Source organism: Sander vitreus, chromosome 13 (assembly GCF_031162955.1).
Source record: "Sander vitreus isolate 19-12246 chromosome 13, sanVit1, whole genome shotgun sequence".
Classification (NCBI taxonomy): Eukaryota; Metazoa; Chordata; class Actinopteri; order Perciformes; family Percidae; genus Sander; species Sander vitreus.
This window is the reverse complement of record NC_135867.1, coordinates 10945310-10969796: the sequence shown is the minus strand read 5'-3', so window position 1 is coordinate 10969796 and position 24487 is coordinate 10945310. Positions and strand designations below refer to the sequence as shown.

Sequence of the window (24487 nt, the reverse complement as noted above, 5' to 3'; positions counted from 1 at the left end):
CTCTAAAGTTTGGCCACTTGTTTGGCGGAGAAAAGAGGAAGAAAGTTTGGCACAAAAGAAAATAGAGGAGAAAAGGACATGATAGCTCATCAGGGGCACTGTTACATGACTTTCTCACAGGTAGGTGACTGACTCACTGGATAAGAGGAGCCATGTTGTTTGTGTGGGAATTTAGTTGGCTAGTACTGTCATCACCTCTGCTGATTTACTAATAACAGATGTTGATCTTTGATGACAGGAAGGCAAGTTGATACTGATAATTTTTTTTATAAGTTAATTCAGCTGATCTGACTTGTGTGAGCGTGTGTTGTGCATGTTAAGGATGAACGCTTTTTTGTTTTTTTAAACTACATATAGGCCTATCTATTCCCTTGACTTTTAATGACATGTCCATGAATCAACAATACTTTATTCCCAGCAGCACTTAGTTGTAGGTGATGATAAGTAGAGCAATCTTCCCCCAACCCAAATATACACAGAAGTTCAATCTATCCTCCCACGCATCGGCACTCTGACTCGGTCACCGATTGGGCTTTTGATGTCATTCCCACCAGCAGCTCTGCCCGAAGGTCCCTGTGGACACAAGCTAACCTCTCATATCCTGCAACACAACATTCTTCTCCAGGTCCTGTTTTCAGGAAACAACGTCTGTGAGTGGGTAGGCCTTACATTCCTCTTGTGGCTTTGCACTGCTCTGTCTTTCGCTTTCCTTCTCCCTCTCTCATTCCCCTCTTCCTCCCTCTGTTTCTTATGCCTTTCCAAGAAATTCCAGATGAGGGCTAGAGCCTGGCTCTGTTGCAGTTACTCTCTACCTCTGACTATAAATGATAACATTGACCAGAGCTGCACAGTACCACTGCTGGCTGGGTCCTTCACTGCTTCTGTACTACTTTTTTCATTTGACAAGACAGACTTTATAACTGCCACTGCTGCTCTGGGATCTCTACCCTTCAGGGTATTGAGGTGACACTAACATTGTGGCTTTAAATGGGCTTAATTGTTTTTTTTTGGAAACGTTTTTGAAGGAGCAGATAGTCCAAGGGTAAGACAGACAGACAGACAGACAGGGCTGGTTGGATTCTTGTTCCTCACGGGGAAAGATATAAAGTGCTTGGCTGCTGGAGATTTGTTTGACTGTTAAAATGTAGTCACCAACTGAATGCAGAGTGATAATACAAAGTATTTGTACGTGAGGAAAGGGGCTCTTGTGTTCTATTTGTGGATTACAAAGTCATGTTTAAACTGTTGCATATTCTGAAAGACTATTGCTGGCACTTGCAACATTTCCAGCAGGGAGTAAAACCATTACTGCAAATTTTCTCTGCCCTCCGCCGTGTCCACATGCTGCTTATTTTATTGTCTGGCCTTGCACTGATTTCAGGTGAAAGTTACATCAATGCCATCTGGAAAATATTTTCACAAAGAAAGAAGAAATAAGTGATGTTCAGTCAGAAAACAAGTTTGATCATGTGGCGGCTCTGCTTGGCGTCCATCCAGATTTGATTATCTGGCTGGTTTCTTCACTTCAAGAGTGCTTTAAAAGGTTGACAGAGAGAAACAGTGAGAGGGAGAAAGTGATTTAGGGAGTCGGGGAAGGCAAGCATTTCCCGTAATCATATCATGAAGGCGGCGTTGTCCTCCTCTTCCTGTTTTCTCTTGTGTCTCAGACACAGTCCAGGTGACATGAACAGTGAACGCAGTGGATCTCCTCTGTCGTTGCAGACACAGGGACATCACTCTGCTTCGCCTCAAACTCTCTGTGGGATGTCTGAGGGAGACATCACAGTGCTGCCAATTGGACCTGCGTCTCTGGACCTGTCTAGGCAGGAGCACCGGACACTGACCAGACTGTACAGCCAGAACGGAGCATATCACCTGAGGATTTTACCAGATGGAACTGTGAGTGGTGGCAGGCAGGAAAATGACCCCTATGGTGAGGAAGGATTTTTTTTTTTTTTCTTGATGTGTGATTGGTTGTTGTGTCTCTGAATCAGGAGCAAATTAAAATATATGGAGGAGAGTCTTTTGGCTATAAGCTGAGCAAATTCTGGACTGATAAAACGAAATAAATATAAACTTGAATGAACTGTTAAATTCCTCTTGAGCAGGGTATTAAATCCATAGACTGTATATTAATGGACAGCGCATGTGTGACGTCACCCATTGGTTTTTGGATATCAACTATGAGTCGTTGAGTTTGCCGTTATGGGTGCAGCCATCCTGGTGGCGGATGTGACGATTTTAGACTAGAGGGAGGAGTGAGGGAGGAGCTGCTTACACTCTACGTTACGTTAAACACTTTCACTGGCAATCACATCATAGCCATGCCCTAAAACACCCCCTGCTTTAGCGCCGATTTAAAAAATCAACGAGACCATGATTCAAAAAATTACACTTATAAACATCATTCTGTGTTGCAGAAGACTTAAAACTAGCAATTGAGACCATAAACTCATTATGAAAATGTTTACTGAGGTAATAAATCAAGTGAGAAGTGGGTCACTTTCTTATAGACTTCTACCGAAACCGATCTCCTTTTGCAACCGCACGTGTCGCCCCCTGCTGGAATTCAGATATAATGCAGGTTTAAGGCACTTCCGCATTTGCAGCACTTCGCCAAACCCGATGCGTTGTCCATTAATATACAGCCTATGATTAAATCACAGCACTTCTGGTAAAGCCAAGTCATTTGGGTCTGTAAACAGAAGTGCTTACCCTGTGTACACATTCAGACGACATGGCCTACAGTATGTTCCCTGAAAAATGCTGGGCAAATATTTATTTCACGAGAAACATTATGGTTACATTCTCATTAAGTAAGTTTATCTTCCATGTTATCCTTGGAAAGGGAACAAAAAAGGGTTATGTTGAACAGTGTCATATTTTTTCTGTTGCAGACATCCTGAGGCTGAAGGCTGTGAGCGTAGGAGTGGTGGTCATCAAGGGCGAGATGACAGGAGGGTACCTGGCCATGAACAAAAAGGGACGCCTCTACGGATCAGTGAGTTTTTGCACAAAATTGTTCCCACTGTAAAGTAAACCTAATGTTAAATGAAAAGGTTAAACATTAGACCTACCTAAGATGTTTCATTGGGGCTACTTTTCGCCAAATCACATATAACTTTTCAGTATATGTTTAAAGTTTTGTAATAGCCTGAGATATTTTTCACAACTGCAAAACACTGGAAAATCCCAGTGCTAAAGGCTGACCAGGTGCAAAATATAAATCACTGTCAGCAATAATTTGTCATTGACACATATAAAACAGATGAGTAACATAAGCCACAGATGTATCATGTTGATTCGTATTTCTATTAATCAGCATGTAACAGACTATCATCTGCTGTTCTCTTTTCTACCACCTTTCATTTTCTTGTATTAGCAAGCACTCAATGATGAGTGTTACTTTCTGGAGAAGTATGAAGAAAACCACTACAACACATATTGCTCTCAGAAGTACAACTGGTATGTGGGGCTGAAGAGGAACGGCCAACCCAAAGCAGGACCAGACACCCACTTGGGTCAGAAGGCCATCTTTTTCCTGCCAAGGCCTGCGGGCAACATGTAAACCAAGACGGCACCAGGAACCGTGGACACGCTCACTAAAGTCTTTAAATGCACATTAATAGTGCAATTTTTATGCCGGTCAAAGTATCACATTTAAAGGTCACTTAAAATCACTACAATAGGGCGGTAAAGCCTGAGGCAAACACATAATGCTGTTTTTGCAGTTAGTTCAAGCTCTATTTCAATGTTAATATGTTTCTTCATTCCTCTTGTTAATGCAATGAATATGTGATTCCAGCTCATGTAAGCAGCTTATACTGTATATGATCATCACAGGGATATATCCAGACTGCTTTCTGCCTATAAGCACATATACACCCTCTCACTGCAGACAGAAAATGTGTGCGGTATCAGTGCATGTCAGCCTTGATAAATGGCCGTTCACTTTGAAACCTAGTATGAAATACCACTGCTGGAAGACAGGAACAGGAACGCTTTTACACAGAAATAGTTTTACAATTGATCACGTCTGGCACAAAAGAAACCAACCAGGCAGTAAACATAAAAGAGCTGACCATCTGGCGTTGAATTCAAACTTAAGCAAACAGTGAAGTCTACAGTGAAGGGAATAATAGTAGTATTATAAATATTTCAATGCCCTGCTTAACAGTACTTCAGGATAGTGGATCTATGCTGACTTTTGAATGACTGATGATCTTATTAATATCTACTTTTACTCTGCTCTAGCCTGTTTGATGCCCATTTCTGTAATTACTTATGTTCTTTGTGGAATGTCAGCAATTTTAAGGACCAGTGTGTAGGATTTTGTGGCATCTAGCTGTGAGTTTGCAGATTGCAACCAACTGAATACCCTTTCCCTCACCCCTCCCTTTCCAAGCCTGTAGTAGAACTTATAGTGGCCATCAGGTGATGTAAAAACACGGGCCCTTTTTAGAGCCAGTGTTTGGTTTGTCCTTTCTGGGTTACTGTAGAAACATTATGGTGCAACATGGTGGGCTCTGTGGAAGAGGACCCACTTTTCATCTCCGTATAGATATGAAGGGCTAACGAAAACACAATTCTTAGTTTCAGGTGATACACTCATGAAAATATAAATATGACTAATATATTCCATTTCTGCCAATAGATCCCCCTAAATCCTACACACTGTTCCCTTAAAGGGCCATTCTATGAACGCAGACAACTATGCAAAAGAATTTTGAAACTCTTGAAAAACAGCACCCTTGTAGGGTTACCCCGACAAAAGTGAAAAGAAAATGGTATGATTGTATAATTGTGTTGTAATTATGTGCCTAGGTCAGCTGACAGTCCTTGTTTCAGTAATGTGAGGTTATTATTGACATCTTGAGGCAATGACGGACCAAATATTCTATCCTGGACCACAAAAGTCACAAAATGTTTCCTTTCACTAAGCCAAATGGCTCAGCTTCACAGTCCAACAGATATTTCTGTAAACCTACTTTAGCTGAAACACATGTTACTGTAATACTGCTACTAGGATAAAATACTATTGTGAATATTTATTTATAAAGTTTTATTGCTAGTAAAATTTAATTTAGCTGAAAACTGCAATGGACATATTTGAAATAATTTATACATACATAGTGAAGGAGAAAAAAGGTAATGTGATCATCTTTTTACAAAGTAATACATATTGTGTTAAGTGTACTTAAATGTATTAAACACTGCATTATTATCCATAAAAATAAATAGTATGTTTGATTTGCTGTAACTATGAATGTGGTTCTTCCTAAAATATACACGTGAATAAAAGTTTTTAAGTGCACATACATATCTTTAAAGTTTAAAGTGTCCAATACATCGGTTGATAATGAGCTTGCTGCATATGTGTGTGTGTGTGTGTGTGTGTCTGTCTCTGACATGCCTGTAAACATTGTGTTTTTATTAACAAATTAAGCTCTTATAGGTGTTTACCAGAGACACATTCCTCATGACACAAACAGCTTAAATGATTAGGTTTGGCCACAAGATGGTATCATTGCTTTAGGTTCAGTGGTTTTTCGCTCAGGCTGGCAATGAGGACTTCAAAAGTCTGGGTTTATTATCATTACACATATGGGTCTCTCTGAATCCCAGTAAAAATAAATCATGAATGAAAATAGGTAAATCTAAGAAACCACACAGTTGCTGCCAATAGCAAATGTTTATCTAGCTGTATTAGGCTACTGTATATGGGTTATGCCAGAAAGTACAGTATCTGAAAAAATAATTCCTATGGCATTGTACATTACTTTAGGTAAGGGAAAGTTAATCTTTTAGAATTAGCTTTGTCTCATCTCTGATCCCATAATTGTTTTTTGATACCTTACTTTGCTAAACAAATTACAAAAAAATCTAAACTTTAAATGAACAAATACAGTAATGTGTCTCAACCCAGGCAGCCGTACAAACTCTTTGCCTAAATAAAATACAGTATACCATTAATTAAATTATAATTTATATAAGATCAAAGAAACAAGACTAAACATTCAGTGCAAACTTCCTGTATGTGACAGATTCTTACTTCAGCACTTAAATGGTCGATGCACCCTTAGGGACTCTTTCTGTGAAGATGTCAGCTAAATGAATGTATCTAATGTCCTTCTAAGGAAAACCTATTTTCACTAGTTTCAGTGAAGACTTTCTGCTTTCTAGTTAAAATGATTGTATCCATAAAGTTGTGATGGATGATATAGCCCAACGCAGAGAAAGACCTCCATTCACCCCGATCAAGTATTTTCACCACATTTTTGGAAGCAATGGCATTCTTTATCTAATCCACACTTAATGTGTAACGGCTGAAACAGAACATGGCCTGAAACGTTGTTTTAGAGGCTGCTGTGCCAGGAAAAAGATCCTGGAGAAAACACTGGAACGTGGTTTAAGATGTTTGGGAGGACTGGAGCTGATTCATGGCTCCTACAAGTTCTGTATTATTGTGGGATTTAAACTGAGTTGGCAGGGAACATTGCAGTAGGATTATTACTTTTCCAAGAGTGTGACAAATTGCTATTTCAAATTGAGCAATAGTTATACATTTTCTAAATTAAGAAATTACTTCCTGATGACCCTTTGTAAATATCAGATCAGAGCTTGGATTATCCTCCTTTCCATCCCCTGATTTGTTTTTTCATAATATTTCGTTGACTTCTCTGCTGAAGATCTACATTTTACATTCTCAGTTGTCAGTGAAGTATCAGCACTACTTCACTACTTGACCTGCAGCTAAAGTATTACAGTATGTCTATTCTGTATATTTTGTCTATCATGTCTATTAGTATGTAATTTCTGGGGGAAATATTGTACTTTTTACTCCACTACATTTATTTGACAGCTATAGCAACTAGTTACTTTGTAAGTTAAGTAATGCAATAATAATTTAGACTCCATTGACTACTTTCTATTTTGATACTTATTGTATATTTTTCTGATCATTCTTTTTCACTGTACTCAGGTAAATATTTAAATGCAAGACTTGTAACTGTATTCTCTCTTCAAATGTTGCAAATCAACAATTCTAACCCATTGGAAGAAAAAAAGTAACAAAATTCATTCAAGTTTGAGAAGCAACCAATGAGTGATAAAATACAAAATGAGCCCAAAAAGTAATATGTGATCTGCAAAAAAACAAACAAGAAAGGAAGCTTTCAAGTTTTTTTTTCATCTTTAGGACATTGACCAGACAAATGAATGTTGGTGGACATGAGTATTAGGCAACCTGTGACCTCTTATTTACAGGATAGTCTCTCCTTCTTACGCTTCTACACATGTGCGAGCACACACACACGCACACACGCAAGCACGCAAGCACGCACGCACGCACGCGCACACACGCACGCACGCACACACACACACACACACACACACACACACACACACACACACACACACACACACACACACACACACACACACACACAAACCAGGTTGGCCATTGGCCTGCAGGGCTGTGCAGGGCAGGAAGGGAATCATTCACTGTAAACTGAACAAGGACTGGCTTCCTCTGGGAGTCCCCTAGCCTGACAGCAGCCAAGATCACTGCAACACAAACCACTCTAGCAATACACACACACACACACACACACACACACACACACACAGATGAACACGTACACACCCAGGATCTGGGACACATTCTGTCATCTGTTACTCCTCTCTCTTTCCTCAATTTCGTTTTTCTTTACGCTTTACGCTCCCTTCCTGCCTGTCTCTCAATTTCCAGCCTCCTCTAACCCCCATTTCTGTCTTACTGCTTTCTCCTCAGCATTTCTTCTCTCTCCTTTTACCTCTATATATATATATATATATATATATATATATATATATATATATATATATATATATAGGTATCCAAAAGATCCTGGACCACTGCTGGGGAACTCAAATTCTGAAAGTTTTTGAAAATGCAAGATTAGACAGAAGCAGATTATTTACATAATCATAGTCTACATTTTCTACCCCAGCAAACAAGGAATTAGGATATACTGGGCATTGGTTTTTTTTATGCATTTACATGCTTTATTTAAATAAATCTCATCCAATAGGAGATCTACTAGACAAAATCTTACCAATTAATGAGAAAAGTCACTCAACCCCTGTGATTCCACTACTCTGCCCCTCCTCCTTTGCTCTTGCATTTCTTGTGGCCTCATCGTAAAAACAGAGATGCTTTGTCAACATTACTGTATACATGCTATTCCCTTCACCTTTCTCCTCCACACAAGCACACAAGCAACCCCTCACCCACACACACACACACACACACACACACACACACACACACACACACACACACACACACACACACACACACACACACACACATCGATAGGAAAGGATACAGGGGGATGCATATCCGTCAGCTGATCCAACTGGAAATGCTGACACTGGTCTCCCCATCTGCTAGTGCTCTCTGAGACAAGAGGGGAGAAAGAGAGAGAGGGGGAAAAATGGGGGGACAGAGAAAGTGAGAGGGAGCATTTTGACAACCCAGAGAATTGCCCGGATGCTTGTGGTTGGCCTTAGAGCAACTGTTTTCCTAATAGACGATATGTGCTGGATAGACACATTCTGCGGGGGCTCCAAACATGCAGCTTTCCCTCAGAGTGGGAGCGAATGGCATTTGTCAACCAATAGACCCTTTAGGATATAGCGGCAGAATACAGCAAAGGAAAAGTTGTTACTTGTCTGATATAAGAAGAAGAAGAAGAAGAAGAAGAAGAAGAAAAGTGTGCTACATATTTGACCTTATTCACATGGCATTCATTTAGGTCGTCTCTCTGCTATTTCACGGTGGCGTATGACCGGTTTGGAAGTATGTAAGCTGAGAGTTGCTGCACTGCTTTGGTGAAACAAAGCAAAACAAAACATTGAGCCAAAAGCGACTGAACGCTTGTTGAGTGCAACTTTAAATCTCCAATGTGCTTAAGGATTGAGTTCATCAAAGCTGCCATATTAGATGTTTTATCCACTTACTGACAGGCAGTGGTGTGCTTATAACTGTAATAATGGATGTGCCAGTGGCGTGGTTAGGGTCAATTTTTTTCTCAGTATTTTAGCCCTGCATGTTTTGATTAGAGTATGTGCAGGTAGGGGCTGCAGAAGTTGGAGGATGAATATAAAGGAGCCAACACAATAAAATGTGTATTAATCATCAACACCAACAACTACTTTCACTACCACTATTACTGGTAGTAGGTAGGCTCCTTTAATAGTATAGTTTGACATTTAAACAAACAAGATAAAGGATGTTAATAAGTGAGCTTTAGAGGTGTTAGTAGGTGGATCTGTTTGTTTGGTCAGAGCCAGGCCAGCTGGTCTTTATGCTAAGCTATGCTAATGGAGTGCTGGCTCTAACATCATATTCATAAACCATAAACATGAGAGTGGTCTCAATCTTCTCATCAAACTCTTGGTGTGAAAGAGAATGAGCGTATTAAACTAATTGTTAAACTATTCCTTTATCATAATCATATGAATGAATATACTAAAGGTTCACTTACTGGCTCTTTCTCAGAGCTTTTGACTGTATCACACAGACCTATTCAGTGACAAGAACTTGCTCAGTTTTACCAAACTTCAATCACACGATAACAAGTATGATTGTATATGAAATTTTACTGGAAGCTTTCAGTGCTTCAATACGTCAGATGTTCAAAACCACACTTATTGATCACTTTAGCTTCAAGCCAACATGCCATTATTAGCAATATGATGTTAGCATACTCACTGTGTACAAACTCTGTTCCAGTGGTACAAAGCTTCTTTTTTTTTTTTTTAAACATATTGATTTATGAGCAAAATAATTGACAAATTCTTAGCAAAATAGGTCATTATTGTTGTTTCTCTCTAAAAACCTCCATTGATGATTCGCATCATTCGCATGATTCGCATTGCTTTGATTTGTTGTTCCCTTTCTTGCTCAAATGATCTGAACCTACTGTATTTGTGACACATTGCTTCTATTAAACTTATCTGTTTCTCACCGTGGACACTATATGGAGTGCATGAGGCTGGAAAATTAGGTAATTCTTGTGGAGCGGACCAGTATTACTTCCATATCACCCAATTCTGTACCTCAGAATTTATGCCCAGCAGGAAGTAGTGTGCCCATAATGTAGGAAGGTATAAAGTAACTATTTACCATAGCCTAATAGGCATAAATATTGTAAAAAATGAGATGGAAAAAATCATCCAAAAGCCATGTTTTTGTTATATATATATAATATAGGGTTGTATGGAGATAAGTGTTGTAGAATGTGACAGAGAGTAAAGTGTCCCCAGATGGATCTCCATCGTCAGACTCTGCACTTCAAACATTTTGAAAGGATCCTACAAATGTCCTAAAAAACTGTGAGAGATGGAGAATAATAGATGGGGTGATTGTTTCCCCTGCCACACCTCCACTCAGTACCACACACACTATCTCACACACCCAGTCATCACCCCAGTGTCTCACATGTTTTGATTCTCTAAATCACTGCTTGTGCTTCCGCAAATATGGGAGAACTGTCATCCATTGTTTTAATTGAGTAGGCGCGTGCGCACACACACACACACACACACACACATCTTGTCAAGACCGCCGGAAGCTGGCTTGTCTTCTCAGCTGTGATATCTCACATACACAAATACACTCTCACACACAGACCAAATGCAGCGATGACGGCTGTGCTGGTCAAAAATATCCTGAATGGAATATTTAGCAGTGACGTCATACCTCTTTCTGCTCCTTTTATTCTTTTAACATCCTGGGAATTTACACTGCCGACACTAATGTTGCAGCCTGACAGCAGAGATTATTTTAACACACACTCATTCACGGATGTATTAAAGTCAGGATGTTAGTTTGTACGAACCTTTGTTGACACCGTGGCAGCTGATGTCTTGACATCTCCCATATTACTCAGCATCCCATGGGATACCGGCTGCTGAAAATACCTTTTATTAGTGCGTCTTTCAAAGTATCTGTGATGTTTTAGACTTCCTGATGACGTTCAGAACGAAGGAAAGGGCTTACTGTTCAATTGCACCGTATTGTTCAAAAGTATTATTCACTTCAATCCCATTATAACATCAAACCGTCAGGCACAAAATCATGACGTCCACGGATAGGAAGCTCATGATTTTCCAGGCAATGACATAAATGATGCTGATGATAATGATGATGTACAGAACTAAAATCTCAGTTGCATGGGATCAGGATTTCAGTAAAACATTTGGAAAATTTAATTACGCTTTGGCGTGTGGAATTAATATTCCTGTATTCTGTCTGAGTAAATTTAACACAAATATACCACAAATATGGAGCCCTATTTTATTCATTGGCTTTCATTTTTGTTGATATGTGATATCTTTATACTATGTCTTCATGATGTTTTTTGAATTGCAACTATATCTTTTTTATTAAAGGAAATCACAATAAATCTCTCTTGAATCTCATTATCATTCATTTTTACATTAAGTCTTACACTACCACTTCTTTGAATAAATCAATCTCAAAACAAGTGGTGTTAAACAGAAAACATCCAATTTCAAACAACACCAAAAAGCCGACTCCTCTTTAAAAAAAAATAAAGGCGTGACGGCAGTTGTATCAAGGACATGATGCAAAAAGGACATTATGGTATCCTTTCTTCATTTCCCTGGAAGTCGTCATGGAATTATTCTTATTCTGGCAGTGAATGCGTAAGCAAAGCTATTACACCCACTCCTCTCAGCGTCGCTGCCCAGTCTCCCTCTGGGAAAGAAACATTCAAGTTTAACCTCTTATCTCTTCCTCTTCCCTTTCCCCTTCCTGTCATTCAGAATGCTAAAAATACAAAGAAGTCCAACTGGGGGAAAATAGAACCTTAAACAAACGTTGAGGCCTATTTAAGGCAAATACTTTACATTCCACACATCCCAGATATCTCATACTGTTTGGTTGTGGCTGTGGCCATGTCATTGCAGAAAACGATGGCTTCCTCTCTCTTTCTTTCTGTCTTACTCACTCCCCCCATTTTATTCTGCCCCCGCTTCCTTTCCTTTCTGTTTTTAGGCAACATCCTTTTTTTGTGTTTGCCCAGACCAGCTATAATTGTTCTCTCCTTCTCCAGAAAGAATGTCTAAAGCAAACCGGCCTTTTGAAGTGGCCCATTGTCTGCTGACCTCAGAAGGTGAGGAGGTGGTGGAGGGGGAAGAGAGGGAGGGGTGGAAAAGCAGGGACTAATGGAAAGGTGAGCAAATACAACAAGAGAGGAGGGGAAGCAGTGAGAAATGACAATAGACGAAAGAAAATTCTGTGAGAAAAGAAAAGAAATCCTATTGCCACATCGCTGATTAAGACTAGTGTGGAAAACTCCCTGCTGGACTGATGAGCCTACGTCACTCCTTGGACTCACGCATTTGCGCACATGCGCAACTTCGCCATTTCCTTTTGTAGTTCTCTGCGGACATGAGTACAGCTGCTCCTAAAGTTGCACATTACTTGTGTAAAGCTTCTGTTGTGTTACCGTGTGCGTTATTGAGAACAAAACCACACCCACACACAAAAAACTTTCACAAGCAACAAGCACTGTATTCACCTGCTGGAATTGGATGTCAATAAATCTGTTGAACTAAAACCAAAGGTTGCAGCGACTCTCTTAGTACATAGCCAGCTCGGGTAGCGCCAGCACATAACATACACGGATTTCACAACTAGGGCACTCGCTGATGAAGATCAAAGTGTTGTTTACGGGTCCAAAGTTGTCTTTCTACACCAGCATTTTCAGATTGATCTCCAGTTCAGTGCATACATTGTAATGCCAAAACAAATGTTGGTCCAACCCTGTCTTCTAAGAATTCTGTTTATATCCTGCTAATGGGTTAGCCGAACATTTTGAGTAGGAAATGTAATTGCTCCATGGATTAGATTAACTGGCGACTGTTTTACCCATCCAGGAAGTGCAACGTACTGCGGAAAAATCACAGGGTGGTGGTCGGAACGGATGGTGGGTGGTGGTCGGAACGGATGGTGGGCGTACAAAGCCCAACATTTGGACTACAGAGGCCGGGGTATATGAACGTATTTTTGAGTGGGTTGGACCTCACATGATTATCATATGTACATATACATTAGCGATTGCAAAAGGCTTTGGAAAAAGTGTTAAAAATATATTCATTATTAGTATTAGCATTAATGTGGACTAAATCTTGTTTTTGCTGTTTGTGGTTGTGAGGTGATTTACAAAAAGCTGTAATACATTCAAATGTGTCTGATTACCTTACTCAACCAATCAAAAACCTTGATAAAGTTCAGCAAGTAGCCATAATTTAAGCAATTGAATGAGACACAATTACACGTGGAAAATAGTAGGAGCTTTTGGGCAATTTTCAAATAAATGAAAGCTGTTAATAAATGACAGCAAATAGCTTCCTCAACTATGCTGAACATGTGAGAGCAATATAGAAGTATGGTATACAGTACAAGCTTAAAACAACATGGTGTTAAGTGCACCATGAAGCTGAACGCAACTCTGCTCTCGTTTGAGGTGAAAGCTTCACATGATCATGGTTCATCAAAGTGCTGCTCTAGGCCCAGATGGACTACAGCGCCAGCATGGTTTTATGTTTGATTTATAAGGGAACTGCTTCGAGCACACCCTCAACATTGTTTTACAGCTCAATGCTACCTGCCCCCAGGCTCAGGGCACAGGCAGGTCTTAAAGGGACAACAGGAGGTGGGAAAAAATAAATTCAGTCCTTTAGTTTTTTTCAGACTCTCTCTGTTTTGGCCGGTTCTCTTAGCTCCCCTCCCAAAGATTTTGCTAAAAAATGAATGCCAAGAGCTTCTCGCTCAAAATAGCAGGTCATTTGTTACTGTAACATAACAGTGGGCGGATTAGTCAGCTGTCCAACATCAAGGAGTATAGAGAATTGAGTTATATTTCATTTAAAGCATTTAAGAGCACACGTGATTAAGTATTATTTTCAGAAGTGACAGTACATTGTTTCTATATGTTTCTATATTGATTTCATAACACCCAGAAGTCAGACTAAAATAGTCTCAAATATGAGGTATTCTTTCATTATAATGGTTTCCATGAAATCAATTAATGGCACACAATATGTGTAATCCATCACAGTAAACATTTTTTGTTGTCACTGCTTTTATTAGAGACAAACTCCTTATGGGAAACTATTGTATGGGCTTACAAGAATTGAGAGTCAGCTGCTAAACAGCAACTTATATAATACAAACATTTTTTTTTTTTAAATAGGTGGCTCTCAATCAGCGCCTACTTGATATCAAGCTCAGCTACATAACTTTGATTTCAAAAATAAGCATGTCATCATCCATGAGGTTTACTTGCCATTATCACGATTGACAAAGTTTGGTTAACAGGAAAAAAACAAGACAAATGGAGGCAGTTTTAGACATGGTGTCAAGCAATGTGTGTAAATAGCCATCAATTTGCTTACGTAAGTTATACCAAAGTATCCGAATTAAACGGAGACTCTAAATGAAATGAGACTATACAAGTTCCAACCTCAGTAAAGCTTACAATAGATTTCAGCATAATGTTGATTTTAGGAAGTGTTTAGCATTTACTCAGTTCTGAGATCAATAGGTAACTTGCGTTTATTCTGATGGACTGAATACACCTTTCACAAATGAAAGTACTCAGAGCACACACAAAAACACACAGATAAGAGACAGCCTTCAAATGTTTAATCTAGTTAACACAGGTTTCTGTTTAAAAGGAAAGACCACTCAGTTCATGAGTTTGTAAAAGAATGTTGGCAGTGGTCTCCAAATGTCTGGGCATTATTTATGAAATTGAAAATGTCCAATCCAAAGAAAATACTATTTCGAGCTGATTAATCGATGTAAGTCCAATTAACTCACCTTTTAGCTCTTTACAAACCCAGAGGGAAATCTGGTTCTTTAGCTGCTGCATGCTCCACTGACCACCAGCTAGTCACCATCTTTGTATCATTTTGTGTGTGGTTTGTTACTTGGCAGTTAGCGAGTACAATCGGTTTTTAGAGCTTGCTTTGGTGAAAACAGCTGCCTGTTGTGTCTGAAAATAATCTTGATGAGACTGAACCAAAACCGTAAAAGTTCATTCATTGATTCATTCAAGATTCATTCATTGTTAAAAATTATTTATTACAGTAGCTTTAACATTAGGAAAAGATTGTGGTTTTTGATCCGATCTTTTGCTTTAAGTGAACGTTGACCACAATCCTTCCCTAACCCGAATCAAATTACACTTTTTAGTTTTTAGGAGTCTTGGTTACACAGTGATGTACACACACATACTGAATGTGCATGTAGTCACAAAAATATAATCAGAATTGTGATTATGTGAATGTATTAGTATTTTATTAGTGTGTGTGTGTGTGTGTGTGTGTGTGTGTGTGTGTGTTACAGAGATTGGAAAGAAGGCTTAAAGCAATCCTTTAAAAACATTTTGTCCAAGCAGCTTTTGCAGTTCCCCACTGACTCTCTCCTCCTCCTCTCCTCCTCTCCATTTATGTCTCCCTCATTCAGAAACACAAACTACTTGCTCCTCACACTCACTCACACAAACACACTCCCTGCCATGGCCAAGGGCACACAGTGTACAGTTACTCACATCCCCAGGAAGCGGAGGTATGACATCACCTTATCATCTCCTGCAGGCCCATGGGAAGACCGGAGGGGGGAGAGACTGAGAAAGAGGGAGGGAGAGGAAGAGACAACATAACGGAGTTCAAGAAAGAAAGATTAAAAAAAAGAGGGTGAGGAAGATAACAGGAAAGAAGGTGAGAAAAAGGTATAGTAAAGCAAAAAGAGGTGTTTGAGAATGAGATTCTGACATCACATCAAAATTAACTGTTTTCCTCTTGCACAATTGTTGCATTTAAGCTGATACTGTCAATCGCACACTAACAGACGCAAATACACAACACATACTTTATATGGCATGCATAAAAAACAGAGACCTCTGAAAACAATCACTGAGGTCGGTGCAATAATCCTAGTTATGCGTCTGTGAAAAGAGGTCAGGTTGAGGAACTAAACAGTGTGCTGGGATTTATTACTCACACATGACCAAGAATCACTCATTATCAGGACTGACATTGCACTGGGATCCAGTGCTTGCCTCTTGGATAAGAAATGTTTCTTTTGTTGGGATACATTATCTTGAGTATTTTTGCTATTAAACTGCAGAAAATGTTATTTATCCATCAGTTCATTGGTATAGTACTGAACCACAAAATTTTATATTTCCACTTGTAGACAAAGCACAAAGACATTTCATGGAATGAATATACCAAAGACAAACCATTTAATATGTTACTTGGCAACATACAGTAGGACCTACATATACAGTACTTTGTTTGTTTAGCCCTCTTTTGTCTCCCTAATTTGGAATGGCCAATTCCTTAATACTGCAGTCCTTCAGTGCTAACCATACAGTAGTGGTGCTAACTCCACTGCTGTTGTCTTTGGGAAAGTACTTGGATGGTTGCCATAGAAAAACTGAGGGAAGTGAATGTGCGCTGCTCTTTATCGGAACTGGTGGTGGTGAAGTTAACCAGCAGTGCACTTGCCAAATCAATCCTGGAAGTCTTTTCTCTTGTAAAACCAAAAATTACAGTTTGAAAGCACTTCTGATAAAGCATAAATCTCACCTTTGTGTTGCTTTTGTTTTCGAGTGTGCCGTCTTGCCTCATTGTGGTGCACCAAGCTGTAATTGGCCATTACTGCCCCCTAAGGCCAGAGGTCCATAAACACCACTTGTTACTTGGCGGTTAGTCTCACTTTGCTAGACCTTCCTCCACAGCGCTGCGGAGGAGGGTCTGGCTAGTCCACACAGCATTCCGGGATGGGAGAAAAACGGGCTGTGGTTTATTGGCATTTCTTTAAACCAATCACAGTCGTGATGGGCGGCGCTAAGCACCTGGAAAAGCCGTGGTGCCGCTGCAAAATAGCCTCGGGAAGGAACTTGTTTTGGTAGAACGTGTACGTTCAAAAGTTGTTTTAGTCGTGCAACAGAAAACTCAGATTGGACAGATAGTCTAGCTAGCTGTCTGGATTTACCCTGCAGAGATCTGAGGAGCAGTTAACTATAGTCCTCATAAATCCACCGGAGTTTAAAATTACAACACAAACAAAACGGAAGGTAATGGACATCCGCCTGAAAAGAGTGAAACCCAGCGGAATTTCCGACAGCAACGGAACAATCCCGGCAGTGGAACATCGTGGATATGGACTACTGACGATTGGTGATAACTGCAGTTGTTGTGGATATTTTTCCACCTCACAGCCACAAGGGGCAACAATAAGTCCATTCCACATTTGAAAACATCCAAAAGATGCCTCACGATCTGGATAAATGTAATATTTAATAATGCATTTTATTTGATACCGACTTTGTCTTTTTTCATACATAAAGCAAACCTAGTTTTTTTGTTCCTTCCTCTGAAGTCTGTGAAGCCTACAAAAATGAAAATGATGAACCATCCCTAAGCCGTCTGTGTGAGGTTGGGATAAAGCACAGCACATCATAGGACTGTTCCATTAGAAGTATCCAATGCATCAACATGGTATGACATTGCTCGACATTAACAAATACTTCATTAAATTTCCCATCGCTGCACTACACCAAGAACTTCCTTGACTCGCAGTCTTATGACTCTAACTCTAAAGCCTGAAAAGACAAATTGCTAGCACTTCCCTTTGCCTTGAAACTGAAAATGACTTCTTTCAGCAAACAGGTCAAATTTTCTCAAAGCTGAGAAATTGCATTTTGTTTTCTTGAAAATAACTTTCTTTAAGCATGCTCTCATTGCTGTGAACCTCCAAGTAGATCTTTCAAAACGCTTCTTTGAGACAGAGATGATGAAAAATAAAAGCTTTAAATTGAGAAAATGGATAGACAGTATGTCAACAAAAAGATAAACGACTTGCTAACAGATTTGGTGATATAACCATAGACTGTAAAAATAGTGGATCTAGCATTCGTGACGTCACAAATTGCATTGTGCTGTTTTGAAGCCTTGAAGCCATCTTGTTTTTTGCAACCTGATGTGACGATTTTTGACAAGAGGGTGGAGCTGGGGAGGATGCAAGTGCAAGCCAGTGTTGTTTATGGTCACAATGACACTGCGCTAAGCTTAACACTAAAGGGGGAAAGTTGCAGATTTTCAACCCTTCTGAACTTCCCCCTAAGTTACCAGCTAACGCTAGTGGTAGCTAGCTAGCTTAGTTGGCAGAACGCTGTACAAGACATTTTTAGGCAGCCAAATGTTCCAATCAACTTTGATTAAGTGAGAACACACAGTTAGATGGTCAACGTTTAAAAAGAAAATGTGGACAACACCCAAAAACAAGTTCACGGGTATTTTAATGTACACAGTGCCCCTAAAGCATTCCCTGCTTTATTGTCAATATTAAAATAAATGGGACCATGATTTACTAAATAAACATAATTTTGTATTGAAGACTTAAAAAGTAGCAACTGAGGCCATAAACACATTAGGAAAATGTTTATTGAGGTAATAAATAAAGTGAGAAGTAGGGTGATTTTCCCATAGACTTCTATAGAAACTGACTTCTTTTTGCAACCAGTGGAGTCGCCCCTGCTGGAAATTAGATAGAATGCAGGTTTAAGGCACTTCCACTTTGGCTTCACTTTTCAAGCCCGGATGCTTCATCTATTATTTTTACAGTGTATGGATATAACTCTGAAAGGCTTCACAACTTATCCTTAAACAGCTGACAACCCATTAAAAGTATAAAAATAACTTTGTACCTTTGAAAATACCATTTACGTCACTTGGATGGAAATAGATATAAAAACGCTTTCACTGAAAAATTCATCACCTACAGTCAATTGTTTGTAAATGTGTGTTTGAATTAAAGACAATGACAGGAAATAACTCTTTCAGCATCAGTCAGTCCAGCTCTCTTATCAAACTGGGTGGGAAAGAGCTAAAGAGCCAGTTCCACACCATAATACCACTGAGGTCAAATAGCCACAGACAATAAATGGCATCTGTCAACTACACACTGAAATCTGCCTGTCAAATGTTAATGAAATTCAATTCTTATTACACAAGATTGCGTAATGTTTGTTTTTCCCTCCACCACTGTCATTTATCTTTGTCTTAATCTTCATTTTCATCTGTCTGCTTTACATGTGGGTGCAAAAGAAATTAAACAGAAAGGAAACCCACCCTGTAGTTTTATGGTGCGTTCCATTTGTACTCTTACAATCTACTACTTTCTAATCTACTTTGTAGTTGGAATGTCCGATTTCTAAGTTGGAAACACGCCCCCTTGGGAAGTTGGAAAACCTCACAGTACCCCGAGCAAGCTGACCTCGAAATCCAACATGGCTGCTCCGTGCATCAACAGTAGTGAAAGCTGTAGTAAGATACAGTTTATTAGCACTTCTGTCTTATTTGTGTATCATTAAATCAGCCTTAAACACAGTACTGTCCAACTTTTATCTGTGGACATGTTGCTACATTGTTTGTATGCTCAAAAACCGCCTAATGCCTTGTAATCAACTAGTAATGCTAACAATGGCTAACCTGGATAAAGCTAACCCACAGTGAAATAAACTTGTTTTAATGGAACACGGTTAACTTGAGTGTGACGTCATTCCCATCTCTGGCTTCCGAGGTAAATGGAACGCACTAGATTAGATGCCACCCAAGTTTGTGATTTAGATTAAAGCAGTTAATGTACTGTAACTCTGGAATAAAAGACTGACAGTGAATAAACTGCAAGAACCTTGTCAGCCTCGATAACAGCTCTGATGTTTCCATTCAGATAAAAACATGCAAACTAAGCAGGTGAATCATCAGAAATATACGCAAATTTATTTTTCATACTGGAGGAGGAACGGCCGTTGCTACCACACAACTATCCACACAGGATGTGACATGAAACAAACATTTAAAACATGTAGGTTTTTTTTTTTTTTACCAACACCATAAAACTGTTGATTTGGGGGGAAAATTAGGTGAGCAAGTCATTTGGTGTTGGATAGCTAACGTTTGCAACTGTCTTGTGTAACAGTAAATCGTTTTATGCTGGTGAATATCAGAATCAAGAAAATACTAATACAAAGATTATCAATCAAGTCATACATCCACACAAACTGCTGCTTTTCTAGAGAAATAGGATTTGGGAACTGGGACAGTGGCCAATCCCAACAAGTTGACATCAACTAATGATGGCTGGCATACGTAGAAAACAATGGGTGCAGGTGTTATGAGACGTGTTATTAGTAAATCTTTTCTTTACGTGTTGCCTTTGTTTGACTTTGACAATGGCCACAGACAGACTTTTCTCCAGTGATGGCCCAATTAGAACATGAAATGAAAAATGTACTCCTCTGTTGAAAATGCACCCTGGGATCAGGGTGACCTATGGCATACAGAGGCGACCTATTAAAAGGTCCTATTAGTGCTGCTAAAAGGTCACAGGTTTGATTCTGCGACAGCCAGCATGGACAGTTGTGTGGCCTGTCAGAGTGAGAGGATGCGGTTGCTCTGGGTAAGAGCAGCAGCAAGATATATATATATAGATATATATATATATATATATCTGTAAATATGCCACACAAAAAAAGATCAACATGAAGTTACTATTTTAATTATATTTTTAAAGTACTATAACAAGTTTATATAATTTGAAACTGAAAAATAAATAACTGAAACCGCTATCACATTTGGACACTATGAGGTGAGGCCATCACTGAGACATAATCCTACTAATGTCAGTTCTCATATTGAGTGAGACATGTCACCCACTTAGTAAAAAACAGCAGCATTCAGGCATCACAGTGTGGCATTGGTCTATAAATACCTCCAGCTCTATTTATAGATGCAAGGCTGTAACTCCTCTCAATGTCACCAAAAGCCAATGACATAACAAGAGCCAATGTGCCACTGTCATTGTGCTATGTTAGCAATCAAGGACAACATCTTCCAACATAAAACATATTAGGGCTGGCTGTTTGTAAAAAGACAAATAGTAACATATTTTCAGGATTTGCCCACAAATCATCACACACTTTCTCTGACCCAAATATCTTCCTCCTGGTAATACAATCATTTAGCAGTGAGCTCAGCCATCACTGATGAGTCCGTTTCATCATCTTCACTCACTGCTGACCCAAAATGTGAATTAAGCGAGCAAGGCAGTGAAACATCTCATTCAGTAGGATGTGGTTCTTTTGTCATGTTTGTGCCCAAACTCGTGCATGCATTTATGTATGTATGTATGTTTGTGTTTTACTAAATATAGCTTTGTTTCCCTGGTAACACCTTATGATCATACTAATACCTTTAGCACATCAACTCCCATGAACATTTTTGTCAATGAAAATAAACCCATTCATCAAATGCTCATCTGCAATTGCAAAGATGGAAAAAGAAAATGAGTCCTTGTGGTCGCTTTCTTTTTCACACACTCAACAACAGTCATACACATAAATACACTCATTAACACACAAACACACACACACACACACACACACACACACACACACACACACACACACACACACACACACACACACACACACACACCTCCACCTCCCAACATGCATTTGTGATCACATAAAGTCAGATATGCTCTGGAGGGGGTGTGTGGAAAGGAGATCCATTATTTTAGCTTCTGCCTGACGCTTTTGTGTGCAGCTCAGCAGCTGAAAGGGAGCGATCAGCCAACCATAACAATCCATAATGGCTTTTCTGCCTCATCCACAACTCTAGAAGCGTGCCTCCGGTCGGGGCTATCCCCAACCTCCCCGTCCCCCCGGGTTCCAGCCTCTACCACCCTTGATGTCTGTGAGTGTGTGTGTGTGCATGTGCGGGTGGACGGGTAAGGACTGTGTGTGTGTGTGTGTGTGTGTGTGTGTGTGTGGGAATTCAGGGTCATGGCTGTGACTGTGACAGCGGAAGACCCCATTGAAAAGGAGTGGAGTCAGCCAGTGCGACCGGGGGCCCCTGAGCCTGTCTGATCACGCAACAACAGGGGCACCAGGCCCCAGGATTGGTGCAGAGCTGGCTGGTTGGATGTTCTGAGGATCAGCATGGAGTTTGGGGGCAAAAAGTCTCCTTGAAGCTTCATCAACAAGAAAAAAACGCAAATAAAAAAAACCTACAGAATCAAAGGGCAAGAGCTCCATTCTTGACTCATCATGTTGTACTGACTGGCAAACACTTTCTCCACCAACAGAGGCCTGAATAGACCAGAATGTAATGCAAGCACAAGACATGTTGTGCTTTGAGTAACAGGCTTCTTTCTCTATTTTCAGCAAAATTGATCACTAAATGTATTACCTCTGCAGGTTAAACCTCCATTCGGTTGCCTCCTTTTTTCCATCATCACTTGTATTGTGTTTGAATGTAGCTGTTTTTCTAATACAGTTTCTCTTGTAAGATACTTCAACTGACATGAGTAGACTAAAAGAGTATAAACTAGTGATTTGAATTTTTTTGTATCCACTCTGGAGAGAAAACTATGCAAAACATGCATATTGTACAATTATCAGAAGGTAGATTTCAATTTTAAATTAAAAAAAAGCCAAGTGCAATAATTAGAAAGAAACTTTTATAGTAAGTTTAGAACATAAATTATGTAAGGTGCACTTTCTTTAATAAACCACGGCCTGAGTGCTAGCAAAAACCACAAACCGGCTTCCATTAAAGATTTACCTGATGAGAGCAAATGCCAAAATTCCTGCACTCTTTACAACTGGGCCAATCACAGCTGCAGGCCTGTGGCTTTTTTCGGTATCACTTGGTAGTTTTATTAGGCACTCAGGTATGCTGGGATAGGTTCCAGTCCAGATAAACCAGCACAAGATGGATGCTTGGGTTATTGGTTTTAGGACATTTATGAAGTGCCCCTCGGACAAACACTGAGCTCATGAAAATCTAAACTGTAAATGGTCAAATGTCATTGCCATCTTGACTGACAATAAATAGTAAGGCATTAGAATAAACTGACCAAAGACTTAATCAAAAAGGGGTCACAGGAATGTCGAAGTGATAAAAAGGTAAAAATGAAAATAACAAAAATAATGACAAAATGGTAAAAGGTGTTTTGTTTTCAAAAGACATAAATAAATAAAAAGTATTATGACTCAGATGTTATTCAGTTGATTACAACAAACTGTGTTAATCAGTTTTAATGAACAGTTCCTCCCTCAGCATCATTAACTGCTAACACCTAATACCTCCATTAATTAACAGCCTTCTTTTACAGGAGCATCAGCGTTTAGGCACCGGCACTGGCTCTACAGTAAGTGCCTCTTCCTTCCCCTGCTCTCTGCTGACCACTCCCAGGGGAACAGCATCCATTTTAGGGAGGAAAAGAGCAACAGAAGAAATGATGGAGGAGGAGAAAGGAAAAGGGGAGGACTGAAAGAATTAAGGTTATATGTCGGGGTGGGTGAGCTGGAGAGAAGTAAAGGGGTCGAGAAAGTGAAAATAAGAGAAGATGAGAGGAAGGGAGGAAAAGAGAGTTGACAGATAAAAGGAGAGGGAAATCAAGTAGCCATCCGGTGATCATTTTACAGGCTGAGGGGAAGTGTTCCTGGAGAGGGGATGGAGCCAGACAAATGACTGAATGAGAGCTAAGTGGGTGGCAACTGGCCTGTAACAGAGCTACTGGCCTTCATCAGTCCTACAGGTAGACAACAAGTATCACAGAGGCAAACTGTGACTTTACAGGCAAAGATACAAACAGGAATATCACAGAATATATTTACTTTTCACCTACCTTCCAAGTTGAAGAGAGCTTTGCAAACTGTTTTGACATGATATTAGGAAAACATTCAGTGGGAAGAGAGGCATATGAATGTCTGTACAAAAGTTCATGGCAATCCATCCAATAGTTGTTGAGATATTTCAGTCCTGACCAAAGTGGTGGATTGACTAACTGACCGACTACTGCTTCTGCTTTTAATTTTTTTGTTTAGTTAGTAAGTTATTTGTCTGAAGAAACAAAGCCTCCACTGTCATCCTCTTTCCCTTAAGTCTCTGTTTCTCCATTATCACATAGACTTTCCCTCTTCAGTCTCTGTAATAACTTGGCCACTCTGCATTACACATTATAAATTAATAGCCCCATGTGTTGACATGAAGTATGGAGTGTGTGGTGCATTTTTAGCGTGAGATAAACCCCAGGGTTTGTTGGAGAATTGAATGTTGTAAAACAAAACTGCCCATACAGACTGTAAGCAAAAAGGCAGATGGTAGAGCAAAGAAGGTGAGTTTATATATGCAGAGCCAGAAGAATATGAGACAGATGGTCATTTGTTGACTAATCTCTCACTGAGCACCTTTTGCACATTTACACCTTGGCCAGACATGGCTGGCTAAAGACCCAACTCACTTTTCTTTCTTCCTCTTTTTTGCATTGATACGTTTTTTTCTCCATGTCACCACACATGACCATATTTCTTCACGGCATCAACAG

General features: G+C 39.7%; 1 protein-coding gene across 8 annotated transcripts; it reads left to right on the top strand.

Moving 5' to 3' along the window:
* LOC144527828 (putative fibroblast growth factor 1) lies at nucleotides 1–5320 on the top strand. 8 transcript variants are annotated; one of them, XM_078266104.1, is made up of 5 exons: nucleotides 1–120; nucleotides 626–658; nucleotides 1723–1933; nucleotides 2898–3001; nucleotides 3383–5320. In XM_078266104.1, the coding sequence occupies exons 1-5, from the start codon at nucleotides 79–81 to the stop codon at nucleotides 3566–3568; spliced, it is 576 nt and encodes a 191-aa protein (XP_078122230.1). In that variant the 5' UTR covers nucleotides 1–78; the 3' UTR covers nucleotides 3569–5320. The 8 variants fall into 8 exon arrangements, with proteins under 8 accessions (XP_078122230.1, XP_078122231.1, XP_078122233.1 ...); XM_078266105.1 differs by lacking the exon at nucleotides 626–658; XM_078266107.1 differs by lacking the exon at nucleotides 1–120 and having other exon boundaries at nucleotides 633–650.
* The last annotated feature ends 19167 nt before the right edge of the window (nucleotides 5321–24487 follow it).

What these genes read in the sequence shown, in the direction of transcription:
- LOC144527828 (XM_078266100.1), top strand. Translation starts at nt 773, where the DNA reads ATGAGGGCTAGAGCCTGGCTCTGTTGCAGTTACTCTCTACCTCTGACT. An exon ending in CTACCCTTCAGGGTATTGAG is followed by an intron (nt 964 to 1,667) that starts GTGACACTAACA and finishes CTTGTGTCTCAG; the next exon opens with ACACAGTCCAGGTGACATGA. An exon ending in AGGGACGCCTCTACGGATCA is followed by an intron (nt 3,002 to 3,382) that starts GTGAGTTTTTGC and finishes TTCTTGTATTAG; the next exon opens with CAAGCACTCAATGATGAGTG.